This window comes from Ischnura elegans, chromosome 3 (genome assembly GCF_921293095.1).
Source record: "Ischnura elegans chromosome 3, ioIscEleg1.1, whole genome shotgun sequence".
Taxonomy (NCBI): domain Eukaryota; kingdom Metazoa; phylum Arthropoda; class Insecta; order Odonata; family Coenagrionidae; genus Ischnura; species Ischnura elegans.
This window is the reverse complement of record NC_060248.1, coordinates 108141678-108161165: the sequence shown is the minus strand read 5'-3', so window position 1 is coordinate 108161165 and position 19488 is coordinate 108141678. Positions and strand designations below refer to the sequence as shown.

The window sequence follows — 19488 nt, the reverse complement described above, 5'->3', positions numbered from 1 at the left end:
ATTACATTCTGTATCAGGCTATTACGGAGGAAGGTAAGGAATTGACAGTTGATGAGGCACTAAATGGAGCAGATTCTGCTCAGTGGAAGGCAGCTATGGACTCTGAATACGAGTCTCTTCAGCGAAATGGTGCTTGGGTGCTTGTGGATTTGCCAAAAGGCAAGAAGGCAGTTGCATGTAAATGGGTGTTCAAGGTAAAAAGGGATACCGATGGACTTGTTGACCGGTATAAAGCACGTCTTGTTGCTAAGGGCTTCACCCAGAGACGTGGCATTGACTACGAGGAAACTTTTTCCCCTGTAGCGAGATATTCCACATTAAGATTCTTAATTGCCCTTTCAGTGGAAATGAACTTGGACATTAATCACTTGGATGTGTCCACAGCCTTCCTTAATGGTGATCTTGTGGAGAAAGTGTACATGAACCAGCCTGAGGGCTTTGTTGTTAAAGGGAAGGAAAACAAAGTGTGCTTGCTGAAACAAGCAATTTATGGTTTAAAACAATCCTCAAGAGCATGGTACGAAAGGATAAATCTTGTGTTGTCTGAAATGGGGTTTGAAAGATTGGAAAGTGAACCTTGTGTGTATTGTAAAAGGGGCAAATCTATTCTTGTGATCGCTTTGTATGTTGATGACATTTTCATTTTCAGCAATAACTTAAAAGAGAGAGATATGCTAAAATTGAAACTCATGTCCAAATTTGAGATGAAAGATCTAGGTGAGGCAAAGAGTGTGTTGGGCATGAGAGTACAGAGGCAAGATGGTAAAATTATGTTGGACCAGAAGAGATACATAGAAGATGTCTCGAGAAAATTCAATATGTCTGAGTGTAAATCTGTCTGTACACCAATGGAAGTAAGTCATGAGTTGTTCAAAGGTTCTGAGCAACAGTCTGATGAAGTGAGCAAATTGCCATATCAACAATTGATTGGGTGTTTGATGTATTTAGCTGTGTGTACTAGGCCAGATATTTTGCATGCTGTTGGAATCTTAAGTAGATGCAATACAGTAAACTCTTGATTTTACGAAGCAGGATTTTACGAAGTTTTCGATTATACAAAGTGATATTGCGGTCCCGGTGAAAAGCCTATGCTAAATACATGGCGCTATTCGATTATACGAAGTTTCGATTATACGAAATGTTTTGAATTTACGAACCTCGGCTCGGTCCCTAGGAGCAAATGGCATTCGTTTATACGAACTACGGCGAAAAATTTGTCAACAAAACTAGTTACGCCGGCGTAAGTAGCTAAAAAATCAGCGCTTCCAACTGTGGTCCATCAAAAGTGCGAAACCGTAAATGATAATGCAACTTTGGAGAGAAATGGGTCGCCAAAAACCTCACTGGGAATTTAGGGGGAGTAGGAGTTCAGTTAAAATATCGCGGCTGACATTATGCCCCTATTTACGTGCCTGTTCGTAAACATAGCATCGACAATAATTCGTAGTTTAACATGTCAGGAAGGTCGCGCGGAGTATTTCGTACACCCCTAATTAACCCTTTGCACTGCTGTGAACGTACTTCGAAGACTACTTGACTACTTTTCGCCGAAGCACTTCGAAGGGTCCCTAATCCGGGACCCTTTCCTCGACGAGCTCACCCTCGCTGGCCCCTGAAACTGGGCTATTTTTTAATGCATTACCTGACGCAACCCTGGGTTTCAAAGGGCAAAGGTGCCATGGGGGGAAAAAGAGTTAAGTGCGTGTTACTGTGGGGCTGTGCGTCAACCAAACGGGCACGGACAAAATAAGCCCGTTGTCATTGGGAAATTTGAAAGGCCACGGTGCTTAAAACATGTAAAATTGGAAGCCCTCCCCGTTTTTTGCCATGCAAATAAAAACAGCTGGATGACCCGAGAAATTTTCCAGCAAACGGTTATACGTCTACAGAGAAAAATTCCTGGAGAGAACAGCAAATTTGTTTTAATAATGGATAATGCCACCGTTCATAAATACGTGGAAGATCTAAAATTGGCTAATGTTCGAGTCCTCTTTTTACCCCCGAACTCGACCAGCAAGTCCCAGCCCTTGGACCAAGGCATTATCCAGGATTTTAAAGTCCTATACCGGAAGAAGCTTGAGCGGTATTACTTGCGATGGATCGGTATGTATACATTCATCTATTTTGATCATGTGCGTTTGGATATCGATTTAGATATTTTTATTCATGATTATCATTCTTTCAAATCTATTTGCTACTTTTATAAATGGGAACAGAAATTAATAACATCCCGAAATGGACGTTGATACATGCAATCCGCGCCATAATATCTTTTCGTGTATATATTGGCCTTTGTGAATGAACAACTTAAATATCTTAAGTACTGGGCTCTATTTACCGCCAATTTATATTTCAGGCTTCTCGTAATGAAGACGCACTTCCAAGTCTAACCATGAACTTTCTTCTCACGCGCTTCCCCATTCTCCCATGCTGGGGTTCTGTCTTTCCAAAGCCGTCCCTTCCCTCCTGCCGCCTTTGGCTGATCTTGCTGACACCCACCTTACGCATCCCAAACCCCTCCTTCCCCAGCATTTCCCATTCACTCCCTCCCTAAGGAGACTGAGCTTGTGTGCGTCGCAAAAAAATACGGCCCCCAAAAGTAGACTGAGGCAGAGCTGAAGGCCATTTCCCCACCCTTCTTTGTCCTACCCCCTTCACCAGTCCTTGTGCTGACCACACTTCTTCCCTCAGGCAATCCCCATCCCACTCTTATTCACCCCACCCACTGGGAAAGTTCCCCGATTGTGGAGAAGGGCATGGTTCATCTTTACCTCCAACGGGGGGAAGTTATTAACCGGAGAGAGGCGGAAGAAGTATCTTCCACTATCGGGAAAATGGTGCCGCGCTTATAATTGTCTCTTTTCTTCTCAGCTGACTTTTCAATTGAAATTAATTTCTTTGCTCTTTCCACACTATATTTATTTACGATTATGGCGCGACTATTTTTTAGTGTTAAAACTAAGAAAATCTTTTCTCTATGTCAATGATCCTTTGCCTAACTTTCAATACGGCGGAGAAAGGAACACGAAAACTAAATGAGGTGACGGTACAGGTTTTTGCGTGTCATTTTTTGGGAATTCACGCTAGCGAACCAATACTTAACCACGTTGAGAAATGATAAAACGTCTCTTGTAGGAAAACAATCAATGTGGATAATAACGTTTCTATCTATATTTCTCCGATACTGTAAGATGTTTCTCCTGTCGTTTACCGGTTGGAACCTTGCTCCTGTCGGCATAAAAGGAGAGAAACATACTATATGAACATGTCACCTCACACCCGGTATGAAGAATACAGTCCTGATGAAGAATTAAGTCTTTTATGGCAACGTCTGCGAAGATGATGGAACACAGTAGTCGGACGGAGAACTCAAACAGAATTTACTTCAAATATTCGCCAGAAGATAATCACATCCTACGTTATTTATGATCGTAATTGAATCTCAGTGAAAATAGAGCACATTCTGCTGAAAATACGAAGTAACTCGAAATATTAACTTACGAAGGTTATTTTGGAAACGGGCTAAGACCCTTGTTTTTCTTTTTTTTTTCTCGTCACTGAGCGATAGAGGGCGACGTAAATGGCGGTTAGGCCGGCTGCCGCTAAAATTCCGTGGGTGTCAGAAACAAATATCTATCTTTTGCATACTTAATAGTAGCTATTGGCTCCTAACCACAAATTTATTACTGTTAATTCTTAAAATAAACATTGCAATTCATTATTTGATTACGTTTTCTAAACTGGTCGGGAATTTCTTTAGCGATCGTTGATGTTGAAGTATGAACAAGAAATGGGAATTTTATAGTGGTATAATTATTTAACGATTTTTCACATCATAAATCGATAGCAAAAAGCCTTTTCTATGAATTATACCGAGAATAACCACCGAAAACATTTAAATAAGACCACTAAAGACAAAAAACGGCGGAAGAAACAAAAGCGAACATTTTTTTCGTGACTTATGAAAAAGGTTTGAATTTACGAAACTCGATTTTACGAAGTGCCAATTTTCCGGTCCCACTGACTTCGTAAAATCAAGAGTTTACTGTACTTGTTTTGGGTTGGAACACTGGAAAAGTGCCAAGCGTGTGCTACGATAGTTAAAGGGTACATTGAATCATGCCTTAGTGTTCAAGAAAACAGGTGAAAGTGTTGTTGGTTTTGTGGATGCGGACTGGGCTGGTGATAAGTGTGACCGAAAATCCTGCACAGGGTTTGCCTTTAAATTGGCAGGTGCTGCTGTTTCATGGGAGAGCCGAAAACAAAGGACTGTTACCTTGTCAAGCACAGAGGCAGAATACATGGCTCTCTCCGAAGCAGCAAAAGAGTGTATGTTCCTTCACAGCCTGTTTAAAAGTATTTTGGGGGAAGAGAAAACAGTCGTGCTGTTTAATGACAACCAATCGGCCCAAAAATTGTGTATGAATCAGATGTTTCATAGTAGAACGAAACACATTGACATTCGTCATCACTTTGTGAGAGAAGCTGTCAAATCTAATGTTGTTAAACTGAATTACTTAAATACCCAGGATATGACAGCGGACATCTTAACAAAGCCATTTGACCAAACCGAAACATGAAAAATTAGTTCAGAAACTGGGGCTTATGGAAATATAGTTTAAGGGGTGGTGTTAAATTGTATAGTTAACCTATATTTCCGTTGTTTGTCTGCTGGTTAGTTTCATGTGTTTTTTGTTTTGTTTTTTGTCTTATGCATGTGGCGCACTCTGATATGTATTCGTGTGCACTAACTGCTCTCTGTATGTCTTCCATGATGCGATGGTACAATTAAAGGTGAGTGTGCAAGTAACTGCAAAGATCTCATTTCTACGATGATAACCTTGCCCGAATTATCCATATTCCAATAAAATCTAAAAGCGTTAAATACGTACTCCAGGAATATTAATATTTCGATTCAGGCAATAAAAAAATAATAGGGAAGCACCCTATTTGAGCATTACGCCAAAATGCTAAGCCTCCGTCGTATTTCTTCGTCTTTCCGACATATTATCCTGCGAAAAATGCTTAAATAAAGTCACAAAATATGTCGTGTTTGGTCTTATTCTTTCTTAAATTATGCGCATATTACTAATATTTCAATCCAATAAAAGTGTAATATCAATAGCCGAAAGTCATTGTTAGACAACTTTTGGGCTAGTAGATGACTCATGCAGCAGTTGACCTCCAGAAATGGGGAACTTTGAAGCAGGGAAGCATAAAAAGGCCAGTGGGTGAGTAGAGGTGGGGGCGTGAGACACATTTTTATTGTTCTCGTGTAACTTGATATTTTTTTCGAAGCTAAGATCTTCGTAATACGATCCCTGCGCGAGCTGGGATCTATTGTTTGATTTCAGAGAAGAGGAAATCGTCAGAGTGGTTGAGGCGAATGCTGAGTGGAGGGGGATAGCAGATCGTGGGAAATGCGTCAATGTCACTATCCCACGGCACTGAGTTCCTCCCTATGGTAGTTTCATCTCCTGGGGAAGATTCAAAATAAGTGCCTGTCGTTAATAGCCAAGAAGGACACATGGTAAACACCTTGTCTTATTTTTATCAAAAGATGGACACGGGAAAATGGTCTGTGGGGGAGAAAGAGTGAAGGGTGAAACGCGATTTTATTATTTTCCGGTAACTTGATATTTTTTCGAAGCTAAGGTCTTCGTAACACGATCCCTGTACGAGCTGGGACCTTTTGTTTGATTTGGGAAAAGAGGAAATCGTCAGATGGGGTGGGGTGAATGCTGAATGGAGGGGATAGCGGATCGTGGGAAATGCGCCAATGTTGCTGTTCCACGGCACTGAGGTACTCCTGATGCAAGACACCTGGGATTTTCTGATTTTTTCACCCGATCAATTTCGGTTCCCCACGTCGAACTCTTTTCACCGCTCTAACCCGCGAATTTGATGTAGTTCGTCAGCTTGCCTAAAACGGCGGCATGCACTAAACGACTAGAGTTCTCATTTTTCCGAGTCAACTACCAATGACGTGCGAGCAACAGTGTATGACGCGAAATTCAAAGTATCGAGGTATTCGAGACGGTACCTTTGGCATAACTATTCGAGATCTCGAATATCGAATACTTTCTATTATTCGAGGTATTCGAGTATTCGCGGATACCATTCGCACATCTCTAATATTAAGTTTAAAACATTCTATGATAAGGGTAATTTATAGCTTTCGGCAAGACCAGAATATGCCTATTGTCGTAGAGGTCTGCAAGCGGCATCAAAGTAAGGTCAACCCTTTTGCGACACCCACATTCACTTGTGCCAGGACTACTCAGACAACTGATCCTCAGCAGGAAGCTTAGAGCTCTACAGAGCTCCAAGGGTGTTGCCGCAAACTCCTCTATTGTCCAATAGGGGAGCCCCCTCCATTACCATGGACAATTGACAAATCAATAAATTTTATTTTACATTCAAGTTTTTATCACCTTAATGCCCTCTTACCTTGGGCAGAATGGCTAATGAGGCAACATGGTAACTTATAATTTCATTTTAATCAATTTGATATGCAAAAGTTTTTGTTTTCCTGAGAACTGTTTGTAAATGGGCATAAGTAAGGCACTGTAAATAAGAGGTTTTTGAATATAGAAGCTCAAGGCAAGAAAAGCTATTCAACTTTTTATTATGCACTAAACGTTGCTGTAAGAATTAGTCAATTCTAATGATTTTTTAGCAATTACACACTCCCTCTTTTCCACATTCTTAAATCCAATTGAAGGTTAAATTCAACATTAGTTATACAGGGCTATTAAAAAAGAATGGTGAGACTTTGAACATGATTTAACCTTAGAGTGCAGGAACGTTTTGATACTTTTTGCACAGTGACTGCAGTGTTAATCCAAAATTTTTATTGTCACCTCGATATTGTGGACATTTTCCCTTCCCATAAGGATCGATAAGGGGCTTCACCCTACTAGACCAGTCCTCGTGGCAGAAGGTGCCTCCTGCACAGGGGGTCTTTTCTGCATTGGATGGTAACTAAAATAGTGAACTCCCGCAACCTAAGGGGTAAAATGAAAACAGAATTATTTCCAGTGAATGTATTAATTTTTTTGAATTCTATTTAGAAATCTCAAAGTCTTCGAACTCATGATAATCTTTCCGATGAGTGGAATGGTTCGAGAGCAGTAGCTAAACGCGTAACGGAAGGTACCCCAAAAGTTGATATTTTTTCCCGCCATTTTAACTTTTTTGAGGGGTTTCGCGGGGGAAAGCGGCGATTTTTGGATTTTTCCCCCCGATCATTTCCAGTTCCCCAAGTCGAACGATATCTTTTCACCACTCTAATCCAAGAATTTGATGTAGTTCGTCAACATGCCTAAAACGTCGCTGCATGCACAAAACGACTAGAGTCCTCTAAGTTTTTCCATGTCAACTATCAACGACGAGCATGTGACAGTGTATGGCACGAAATTCAAAGTATTCGAGATCGTACTTTGAGCATAATTATATGAGATCTCGAATATCGAATACTTTCAAGTATTCGAGGTGTTTGAGTATTCACAGATACTATTCGTGCATCTCTAGTTATAACATAATTAATAAATTTCAATAAGAGCACCCTTAGTAACTTGACGAGAGAGAAACCTGACATTGATATTATCCTACTCCAAACGAAAGGAGCCAAGGGGATCATGGCTTAGCATCTCACGAACGAAGTGCTGCACTTAAAGTGCCCTCATCAAGGCACTCAATCAGGGATCAGGCAGCCTCTGAAAAATCCCTGCCACCCTGTCCCTACTATCTCCCTACGAATGACTAAAACCACACCATTCTTTTGTCATAATCCTGTAAACAGCTAAAACATGCTTGCTTTGATCTTTGAAGTACAGTTGAGGACCTCAAATCCGGAAAGTTTGGGACCAAAGGGTTTCTGGATTTCTGGTCTTCAGCATGCGGAAAAAGTGGGTACACCTTTTTTTGAGAATTTTAATGCCATAAAACCATAGATATTCTCCCTAGATGCTCAAAGTAAGCTGTGAGTATGCAGACTCAGCACCCTTTTTACTTCTTTATTCATTCACTGATTGATGTCAGAATGTACAGTCGTCGTGCACGACATTGCCGCTGATGCTTGAATTAACCAATACTCGTAAGCCAGCACCAAACATGCATCATTCAACGAATGGCGATTATCAATCAACCATTGATTGGCATAGCAAAGCACGTCTTGTCATTCAGATATGTGGATGCTCCCGTACGTCAGTCATAAATTGTGAAATATTCACTGTACGCCTCGCAACTTAAGTACGCAACCGATGGATAGCAAAGACAGTCTCAATCCTCTCAGCTGTGTAAAAGGAGCAGAGGTGTAGCTACGTCTGAATGTGTGGATAGTTTTTCAAACAACCCCTAGAAGAACATTCGTTGCCTTTGATGGATTCAAGTACACTACATTGAAGGAGGCAAAAAACTTGCAGAATAAGTCGTCAAGTCGCGACCATAGCTTTTGCAGCATAAACTATACGTACTTGATACTAGATGAGAACGAGCAATAAGTACACCTTTTTCTTCGTGCTCAATAGCTTTTGTTGATAGCATTCGCAAGCCGACGTTGAAATATCTATGGATACCTTCCTTAGTCGGACAGTAAATCTGTGCAAATGCTGCTATATTTTGTTTATTAATTACTTTATAAATGGGTTCAGGTTCTTGTGCTCGATATTTAAGATCCCTACTTGTCCCTGCCAAGGTTGTTAGTGTATGTTAATAGCGTGTGCTAATTTCCTACTTGCCCCAGAACAAGGCTTGGAGAGTGGGGCCACAAGGTGGCAAGTCAAAACACTACACAGAGGAATTTTCAAACGTTTCGGATTTCTGGTTTTCCGGGTATCTGGATTTCGGATGAGGTCCTCCACTGTAACTTATATGGATCAGCATAAGAATAATAATGCAGCCTTACCAACAACTCTCTCACTGTATTCATCCAGGATTACAATATGTGAATCAAACTCAGGTTTCAGCATCTCTTGGTCTTCTTCATTCATATTTTGGATTTCCAGACACCCATTGATTGCATTCTTCAACTTCACTAATTCTGCTTCCAATGCATCAGCATAGTTGATTAGATGAGCACAGTAAAAACACACCATGTCACTTGCTGAACAATCCTTGATGTTAGTTGATTTACCAACGGAAATTCCGATTAGGCACTGGTGCAAGGATAGGCCAGTTTTAGATGTAAGAGTGCTGAGGAACTCCTACAAAAAAATGATATTCTTAGAGCTGTAAAAGGTACTTATTTTGAGAAAAAAAATGAGATATTTCACTTACAATTAGTAAAAGATATTTGACATATGTATTTCATGTGTATGAAAAATTAAAAAAAATGAAGATTAAAATATGCAAAAATTTAAAATTTCCAAAAATTGCTAATAAAGGTATCCAAAGAGTTAAAGAGATATATTTCTGTGTATGTGTGTGCTGAGGAGATGCTCCTGCCACGAAATGAAATTGAAAAACTAAAAATACACTAATGCCCCGGGAAAAGTGATATCACATTACATAATTATTTTAATTCCTTTTATAAAATTTAAACAAAAAATTTCCCTATATGAACTTTTAAAATGGCAACATTAACCAAAATTATCAAATATAATGCTGAATGGTATTTTTTACAAAATTTTTAAAGTTATTTTGTGCAAATTATACATATGGTGATCGATTGTTCAATGTGGATAAGAATAACTAGGTAAATACAACAAAATATACCTTCAAACATTCAATTATTTTATCAGTTAACTAGTGATATTGAGCTTGTGTATCTCAATATTTCCGAGAACATGAATTTCAGTCATCAAGGTTTGGAGGGAGTTTTACCCATGATATTTGAGTGTGCATATCATTTGAAACTTTGGAGACAATAAGGGAACAGTCAAAGGTTGACCTTTGCATTACACTTTGGAATTTAGGGTAACATACATACGCTCACATTGTTCCAAATTGAAGTATACACATTTTTAAATATAAATTTTCACGCCTCAATCAGTGGATTAATATTTCTGGAGTTGGAAATTATAGTTGCAAACAATTTCAATTCAAATGATTGGATTTGAATGAGCTAGGCTGTCTTTTGCATCACATTTTAGAGCCATAACTGGATGCCACGCGTGATTCTGCACAAACACCAATGCCTTTGAAAAAGAAAGTGTCCATAAGATGACAACGAAGAATCCCAATGCGCAAGTGAAGTAGGTCAGTTTGATGCATTTATCACTCATACTGGCCCACGTCAGTCCAAGCCAAGATTTCAGACTTGTTTTGAAAATGAGCTTTACTCAGCCCACTCAATGGCCAGTCTGGTCAGACTGCTTTGTTTTACCAACCTGAACTGAGTCGGCCAGATCGATTTCATGTCAGTTGGTTAACTTATAGTGGTAAAGAATTTCAATGCTACAATCTATCACATCATTTTATCATATTCTAAATTATAAGATTTGAGTTATTGGTTTCTGACTTTTCTACTGACCTTCTTATTCTGCCGTAAAGGACGACTGCATACAACACAGCGAGGCAACTGCTTTCTTGCATCCAATGATTCAATAAATTCAATAACTTCATCATCATCAGTCTTAAGTTCTTTCTTTCTCCTTTGCTAGACAATGAGAAATGTACATGAATAGAAATAGTTTACACAGTAGGTGAAACAGAAAAAATGGCTTCTTAAATAGTCGAATGAAAAATATTTGTGCTAGTTAACTTATTGGACAAACATTTATCATAACCACCATCGCATATATAGTCAATCCCTTTCACACACTATTCATCACATAAAGACTTAGATAAGACATGAATTCTTGTAGGAGATTCTTGCTGAATATTGCACAGCCGCCTAAACACCACGCCTGAATGGAACATTTCACTGTCTACTGCTGATTTAATTTTCCTAATCTGGGGATATTTCTGACCATAATGTAAGTAAAATATAGAAAAGTGAATCCAAGCACAGGGAATTGTAAAACAGGGTCAATATGAGTGGGGGTTAATAACCTACCCATGATCTAAAACCTGACCGGCTAATTCAAAGACTAGCTGCTGAGATATGAGCCGTCTATTGGGGCTCCGATCCATGGGAAGCTTCTATTACATCGAGAACAGCCCATTGTAAGCAGTGGAAGTACGACCTCACTGCGGGGCGTAGCCCGAGTTTTCGGACTAGCCCTAGCCGGTCAACTGTCCCAGTCCGTCGCTGCGGAAGGAATCAAATTGCGGGCTCCCTATATATTTGGGAGAGCAAGAAGATCCCGGGCCTTTTTTGGGATTCGTCCGTTGTGGCATGTTGTGCCCTCTCAACTCAATGCCGCTCCGGGGCTGCCTCGCCGCCAGATTCGCCGAACTACGTAAGCTTACGAGCCCTTTCTTTTCCACTTTCCAAATTATTCCCTTCACCCCTTCTCCTTTGTTCTGTGGTCGTCTTTTTGGCAGGGTTTTTGGTTTGTCTTAAGTTCATTTTGTGGCAATAAATAGCATATTTTTAAAAAATGTATTACTGCCTGCTTACTGCCACAACCTTCGCCTATAGTTCAGATAATCAACTACATATATATGCATTCCCACACTGGATCTTCACCCAAAGCGTATTTTAGGAAAGTTGACACATTAACTCACATGAAGTTACACATTTACCTTTACCTCACACTGTCTGTAAAAGAATTTTACATGCACACTCCATTCATAATTTTGTGAACTCGATATCACTTAAAATTGGGATGACGTTTATGACACTAAAAATAGAGATGATAAGAGTAAAAAAAAAGTTTGTCAATATTTTAATAGTGCATTTTAATGCTGATTTCTGAATGAAGACTATTGTTGGCTGAAAGATACTAGAAGAAGGTTCTACTCCCATGACCTTGTCAAAAGCCAACGATTGTGTGATCTTCATCAGCAAGGTAAGTATGTAGACGATAGGCAAGTGACTCATTATAACAATATCTGTGATGGCCTTCTAACAACTTGTTAGGAGCCATAGGAGAGCAACATTCTTTCCTTCACTAATCCCATAAAATCAGCATGGGATGTCATTGAGTGCAATACAAGAGCAACTCAAATAAATAACAAGCATACAGCATACAACACATCCTATTCTGCTAAGAGCTCTGCCCGACATGAACTTGAAGCCTAACAGTGAAATTCAGTGAGTCTTTATAAGAGCTGAACAACTGATAACAAGTTTTCCTGTAAATAGAAAAAAAGCTTAAGAACTACAAGAGACTTGCTGGTGAAGATGCAAGCATAATATACACACTTTTTCCTCATGGTAGAAAGAAAACATAAACACAGGGATATTCGAACTTGCTACCCAAAGACCATCAGAAGCTCATGCTAACCACTAAAGTGTCAGATAAGGGTGAGAGGCATAGATACCAATTTAAAATGTAGTTAAATGCATAGAAAAACTTTGTTGCTGCATGAATAAAACAGACTGAATTCATTCAAGGTACACACTATCTGATATTTATGAATTTTTATTTTTGCTCAGATAACCTGATGAATACATTATTGATATTAGAGTTTTCTTTCCCGGCATTTCTATATCTTACGTTGCTATTCATGTGAAAATATGTTTCTTTCTTACAGCCGTAGTTTTGCTATCATTTTATAAACATGAATAATTTTCAAATTATGGCGCAAGGGCGTACGGAGGATCATAACTAGGGGGGGGGGGGGGGGGGGGACAAGCCATGGTCTGGGGGGAGGGGGGCAAACCAAGTTGTGACATTAGTTAATGAGATTATTTCCTTGAAAAAATAGTTTTATTTTAGTTACATATCTTGTACTAATACATATCATTTTTTGAGGGCTTAAAGAAAGTTTTTAGAATGCTTTTGTTTCAATTCATTACTGATTTTGCTTAAAGACTTCTGCGATTTTTGCTTCTAGGGGGTGGGGGGCAGCTGCCCCTCGCTGGGGCCTTGTACGCCAGGGTTCCCACTCTAACTACATTATAAAATTCACGGTTTTTTCCAGGTTTTCACGGTTTAAATGTCATTAAATTCACGGCTTGTGTATAGGGTAATTTAGGCAGAAATATTGATCACGTAACAATCATCGGCCGCACGTTAACTAAAAATGTAACAAACGCGACAGATGCCTTGAATGCAAACGCAACAATGAAAGTGCTATCTCTTACAGCGTCAACTATAGTTAGTCAAATTTGGCTCCGGCTAAAGGGTGTGAGTGGGAAAATGGAGAGAGCAGGGTGGCAGGGAAGTGAAGAAGTGCCTGATTTTTTGCCAGGATTTACGTCTTCCAATCGCTGGATTAAGGCCAATGTGTCGTCATGGCACACACGGACCAATTAATAGTTGCGCTTTCGAAAACACGTGTGCAGGTAATTGCGTGGACATTACCTGCACATGAATGACCTTGAAACATGATTGAAATATCGTTTTTTCTTTTAACCCGTCTATCGTTGTTCTACAATCAAGTTTGAGAGATTTTTAAGGTTTTATGACGAAATTCACGGCTATTTCCAGGTTTTTTCATGGTAGACGAAATTCACGGCTTATTCACGGTTTTAAGGTTTTCACGGTTGAGTGGGAACCCTGGTACGCCTATGTTATGGCGGTAAGATGTTATTTCTCCTTATAATATAAAATCACCAAGAATAGGAACATTAATCTTATACATTAATGAATACTTGAACTTGAATAAAACAATTAAATATTAACAACATCTAGGGAGATGCTGAAAGTTAGGCCTCCATTTTGTTATTACTAAGGATGTTTGTCTGCCTGGCCATAAGAAACTCATAAGGAAAGGCTAACCAGCTTACTTATAAACGCCTTCCTCATTTTTTCCTTTCACCTCACCTCAATGACTTATAATGTGGCTGGGTCTTGAATACCTAATATGAAGAACTGGAATAGACTGAGTACGTAAAGGAATAGAATGAGTATGTAGAGGAATAGAGTGAGAAGTTGACCCTCAAGTAGACTCCTCATGACCATTACGGACATAATATTTCTTCTTACTATTCATCATCATCATCACTGGTCAACAATCCTAGGATTGGTTTGATGCAGCTCTCCACTCAGTTCTCCTATCAGCTAATCTTTTCACTCCTACGTATTTCTTCTCTTTCACATCTCTCTTTACTTGTTCCATATATTTTGTTCGACTTGTTTGTACTATTAATAAAAAAATATCTTTTCTTACCGTAAGGGCTTGCCTAAATGAGACGTAAGCCGTAACCGAAAGGGAGCCAAAATGCTACTTAACATAGGACAAAAGGGGTTAGGAAGATCGTCAATGCTCACCCTTGTATCTTATGGGTTATGGACAACAAATCAGAGCATGCATTCTGCTTGACTGCAGTCAGTACAGTGTCTCACCAAATTGGAAGTGGGTGGGAAGTAATTCTGTTGACCATGGTCACATGTCCAAGAAAGGCTGTAGTGTTACATTGTCAAAATCTTGGCAATTTTTAACGTAAGCCCAGACTAAAGGAACTCCTTTCATCAGCCACTGATCAGGTGAGGGAAAAACACCACAAAGACAAGAATAATAATGAACAAGAGAACAATTGTATCAAAAGTACATGTCAACTTCATTTGACTAGTATTTGAAGATACATATAAATATTTGAGATTCAATATAATAAGTATTTCAATATTAGCAATTAACAACTTATATTCTCAAAAGACGAACCTTAAATAATACAAAAAACTAAGTACAATGGTGAGTGTGTTAGCACCAAAAACTATGTTGAGAATCTCTGTCAATGGTCGACCACTGTAACTCCGACGATATCCAGTTCAAGAAAGAGCAAGGCAATTTTGGGGGTAAATGGAGATTAAGTAATTTTGGGGTAACAGCCAGCCCCAGACACCGGTCAGCCTAAACAGTCCAATTTTCCTCGCACTGGCCGTGTTCAGGAAACTCCAGATCAGAGCTAACTATTCTAGCATGACTGGGGGAACAGCATACATGGCAGGGAAGACCACCTTCTCCACAATCAGTGGTGTCAGTTTCCAGGTGGGGTTATGGACATTCAGCCAGGCGATTGGAAGTCAAGGAGGAGAAAGATGTGGTAGGATGAGGTCTCGAGGGAGAAAGAGTTTTCATTGGTGAAAAGTGGACTACTTGTCACTCCAAACTGCTGATTATGCCTCAGCACCAACTTTCCCCTCGAGTTCCAAATCGATATATTAGTCCTCAGGACTGCTACTTGAAGTGTTGAACTCCATGTACGGTAGGTTCAGATGACAGAGGTCGGAGATAGAGGGTCCGAGACCTTAGAGATCCGAGCCATAGTCTCTAAACCTTTGAGTCTCTAAGCCTTTGTGCGAAAGTCATTTGAGCAAAAATCCTAAGCACGAAAAGTCTTTGGCGGGAGAAGTTCTGTGGATAAGTTGGAGGATGCTCGTAGGAATTTCTGGAGGGGGTGTTATAAAACATTTCAGGAGGGAGGAGCACAAAAAAATGCCACAAGGCGTGGTGCATATAGCATGAATAAAAAAGCATAAGAGTAAATATTATGTTCAAGCTTCACTGACAAGGGGAGACCACGAAACTTGCACCGCCTTTTTCAATGCCGTATCTTTTATGGCCTTCGGAATGGTGAACACATCCCTGAACTAGTATTGGTTCCGTTGAATGGGCCTTAGTTTGGCGGTAATTAATCAATTTTCATGCGGTACTTTTCACAAGCCCCGTATAGTTCCATGATATCGCACCACTCAGCAGGCGGGTTAGGTGGGGTAGTGGTAGTGTTTACGACCACCACCCAGGGGACTAGGGTTCGGGGCTTAGTGATGGGTGTATATTTTGTTGTATTCATTGTGGTTATACGGTTTCAACTATTTCATTAATTTTAATTGCGACAAGCATAGACATGAGACTATATTTTTATCATCATAATGGCGTTTAGGTATTTAGGCAGTGTCATTTCAAACACGGAGACACGACGACTACACTAACAAGGGTTGCTGTGCGCCAAAATGTTAATTTTCCATTGCTTATACTGATCAACTTCCACATTAAAAATGAAAACCACTCCTGCAAAAGCACATGCCATTAAAGGCTAGCGGCGATCAAAAACATGCGTACAGACATAATTAATAAGAACACAAAACGATTATAAAATGCCATATTTCTCGAACACTTGTAATTCACTTTACTCCAAAGGGAGTTTACTTATACAGTACCTATGTGCTAAAAGAACCATTCCAAAAAATAAATTCCATTAATAAATAGGATGAAGTAAAAGTTGATGACCCTGGACCGGGCGTGCTGGCATATAAAATAGTCAATATTCGAAAACCAAGTATTTCAACATTGTACATACATTCTGGGCTAGAATGGTCTCGTGTATTCTTACAATGTACTCTGACTGTCTATATTGCGAGTTTTCAAAGTTCGAGGTATTGTAGCTAATTTTTTTAGATCAGCAAGAGGAACCCGTCATATGTGGCGTATAAATTATGCCGTGCGACCGGCCGTGTACTACCTGTGTACCTTTATATCTGTATCACCTATGAATGTACAAGATTTTACTAATTACTACAAATAAAGATTAATTTTAACAAAAATAGAGTGTTATCATATATGCACATAACATGGGCAAAGTACGCCATTTGCCCGGTTGCGTAGAAATAACAATCGCGACAGCAACAATTACACCAAATATGTCTTGTGCTCGCCGCGCCACTTCACTTCTCTGCGTTGGAAATGACACTGCTTAAATACCTAAACGCCATTATGATGATAAAAAAATAGTCTCATGTCTACGCTTGTCGCAATTAAAATTAACGAAAAAGTTGACGCCGTATGATCACATTGAAGACAACAAAAAATACAGCCATCACAAAGCCCCGAACTCTGGTCCCCTAGGTGGTAGCCTTAAATGCTACCACTACCCTACCTGACCCGTCTGCTGAGTGGTGCGATATCATGGAACTATACGCAGCTTGTGAAAAGTACCGCATGAAAATTAATTAATTACAGCCAGACTAAGGCCCATTTAACGGAACCACTACTAGTTCACGGATGTGTTCACCATTCCGAAGGCCATAAAAAATACAGCATTGAAAAAGGCGGAGCAAGTTTCCTGGTCTCCCCTTGTGAGTGAGACATTGCATATTACATTAATGAATGTAGTAGTTTGATGTTAACGAGCATCTTAGAATGAAGAAAAGATACCAACCTTCTAAGAAGGTACATAATACCAAAAATAAACTTGTATCATGTCCTTTAATGTAATTAAAAATATTGAAAAGTTACTCGCATAGTATGCAAGGTTGCAGCAAGCCAGCTCCAGTTTTGCGTATGGCTCACTAAGATTGGATATTTAATGTGAGCTAGAAGTAAAGTTGGCACTCAACTTGGGTGGAGCATGCCGATTTTTTTTTTACAAAATAATTATTCAGATCCTTGACTTCAGCTGCCATTTTTCTGATTGACCTTCAAGAATGTGAGCGACTACTAATGTTACTATTGTGTGGATTAATCAGATTGTACTTCCCTTTAAATCAAGGGGACTAGGTTGAGGAGGCCCGTTATCATACATTTAATTCGTTTGCAAAAATTGACTACAAAGCAGTTCCGACTCTCCACTTCTGTTAATGGCTAATGGTGGAAATTAGTTTTATGAGACTTTGAGTTTTGAAGTGTAGTAACTATATCAAGAATGTGGAGGGATGAATTTTGCAATAGGTACCTCAGCAAAATTCAGTATCATGAAAAAATGCAACAACAAACAAGTTCCAGACATAATATAGTAACTCATCTGTTTCCATCTGTGCCTCTCATTTGAGACAAGCAATTTCATGTGGCCTAAACCTCTTTGTACACCAGCCCTTACAAAAGTTAATGAAAATTAAAACAACTCTTACTCTTTTAATTTGAGTTTGCTTTCTGGGTTCTGAAATGCCACCACTCGAAGAATTAAAATATTCTTTTCCATTTGACTCATCTAACGGGCAGTTTTCAAGATTGACTGGATCATGGTGAACTGCAACATAAGAACAACTTATTTACAAGCACAGAAAAGAAATGAAAGAGTATAAATCAATCATTTTGAATTTCCAAGTACTAGTTCATAGACAAACACCCTTCCCCTACTGAATATCTATTCTACATGCCTTCCCCTTCCAATCCAATTCTTGCAGGCGCTCCTTTTCTACCAGATGCTTTACAGTGTGCAGGAAAGTAAAATAATGTGGGGACAGCACTTTGCTTCAGTAGTTTCCGGCCATCCAGGCGACAACTCTCAAATTGGTCCTCAGTGAAATGTACCTATATAGTGGATTGTAAAACACTTAGTGTAATATAGTGTAATTCTAATACACTTACATTCTGAACGGCACAGGCAACTAAACTGTCATAGGGCCAGCCCCATTTCCAAGGGTAGCACTGCTACCTCAACAATCTGGTTTTCTAGATGCTTGTCAACTGAACACCAGGTTGATCAAGTATCGCTTAATCTCGACTTGAAGGAGAATCACGCGATTAATGCAAAGCAGGTAACAGCAAGTTATGGGTATTCACGTGCATCAATTTCTAGCATTTTGCTGATATAATAAATATGGTAGATATTCCAGTAGAGGAAATGGGGCATGGAAATTCACAAGCACACATTATGAGCGAATCAAATAAACCATCTAAGGATAATAAACGACGATTCAAACAGAGTTCATACAAATATCATTTGTTGCAATCCGGTGTACGAGGATTTTAAAGCCATTTTCATTACCTGACACAAGCGCGTTGACCTATTGAGTTTCCAATGGTCTCTCCGACAATTATTCAACCAAACTGCCCTTCTTTTAGGATCCACAGGGAATCTAAAAAGTCTCACTCAAGTCCCACCCCAGTCGAATTTGAGCAATATAAGGCGCAACACCCGACCATATCTATAATTTCCACCAGATATCTAAATGAAGCCTCTTCAATTTTGTTGCGCACAGGAAGGATCCAATATGGAAGAACGACAGTTTAAGAGAGATGACGGGACTCAAGGTCGGTAAAAGACAATGAATCCATGTCAACATTTGCACGTTGTTTACAGCAGCTTGAAAGAAGCCTATATTTCTACTATGAGAAGTCCCCTCATTGAGATACATTGCTACTAGCGTTATTAAGCATTACGTTAAATATACAAATACTTACAAGGCCCAATTCCAGGCAAAAAACACTTGTGAAATTGTCACTAGCTTACCTCACACAAGCGCGATGTGGTAGACGGTTTCCATCTGTCTCTTCCGCAATTTATGAGCCACACAGCCCTTCTTTTTGGATCAGAAGGAAATCGAAACAGTCTTACTCCTTTTCTGGAGGAATTGGAGCAATTAGGAGCACTGCAACACACCATTTTTCGAAATTATTCCACACGCTCCGTATACACACCACGGGCGGGAACCAATATGGTCAATGCGAAATGCACTATGGGAGCGTGACACGACATGCCTTTTACCGACCTTGACGGGACTGCAAGATCTTTTCGCCATCTATTATCATCTTTGGAAGTAAGTTTGATAA

General features: G+C 39.6%; 1 protein-coding gene across 2 annotated transcripts in view; it reads right to left on the bottom strand.

Annotated features, from left to right (window-relative positions):
• The window catches only part of LOC124156337, a 36161-nt gene extending 16753 nt beyond the window's left edge, over positions 1-19408 (bottom strand). The window contains exons 1-5 of one of the 2 annotated variants that reach the window (XM_046530834.1): positions 19169-19408; positions 18093-18246; positions 17844-17962; positions 10475-10600; positions 8909-9206 (exon numbers count right to left, since the gene is read on the bottom strand). In XM_046530834.1, coding sequence (XP_046386790.1) covers positions 8909-9206; positions 10475-10600; positions 17844-17962; positions 18093-18246; positions 19169-19321 — 850 coding nt within the window. In that variant the 5' untranslated portion in view covers positions 19322-19408. The remainder of the gene's footprint in view (positions 1-8908; positions 9207-10474; positions 10601-17843; positions 17963-18092; positions 18247-19168) is intronic. The other variant, XM_046530835.1, reaches the window with a different exon arrangement.
• Between the last annotated feature and the right edge of the window lie 80 nt (positions 19409-19488).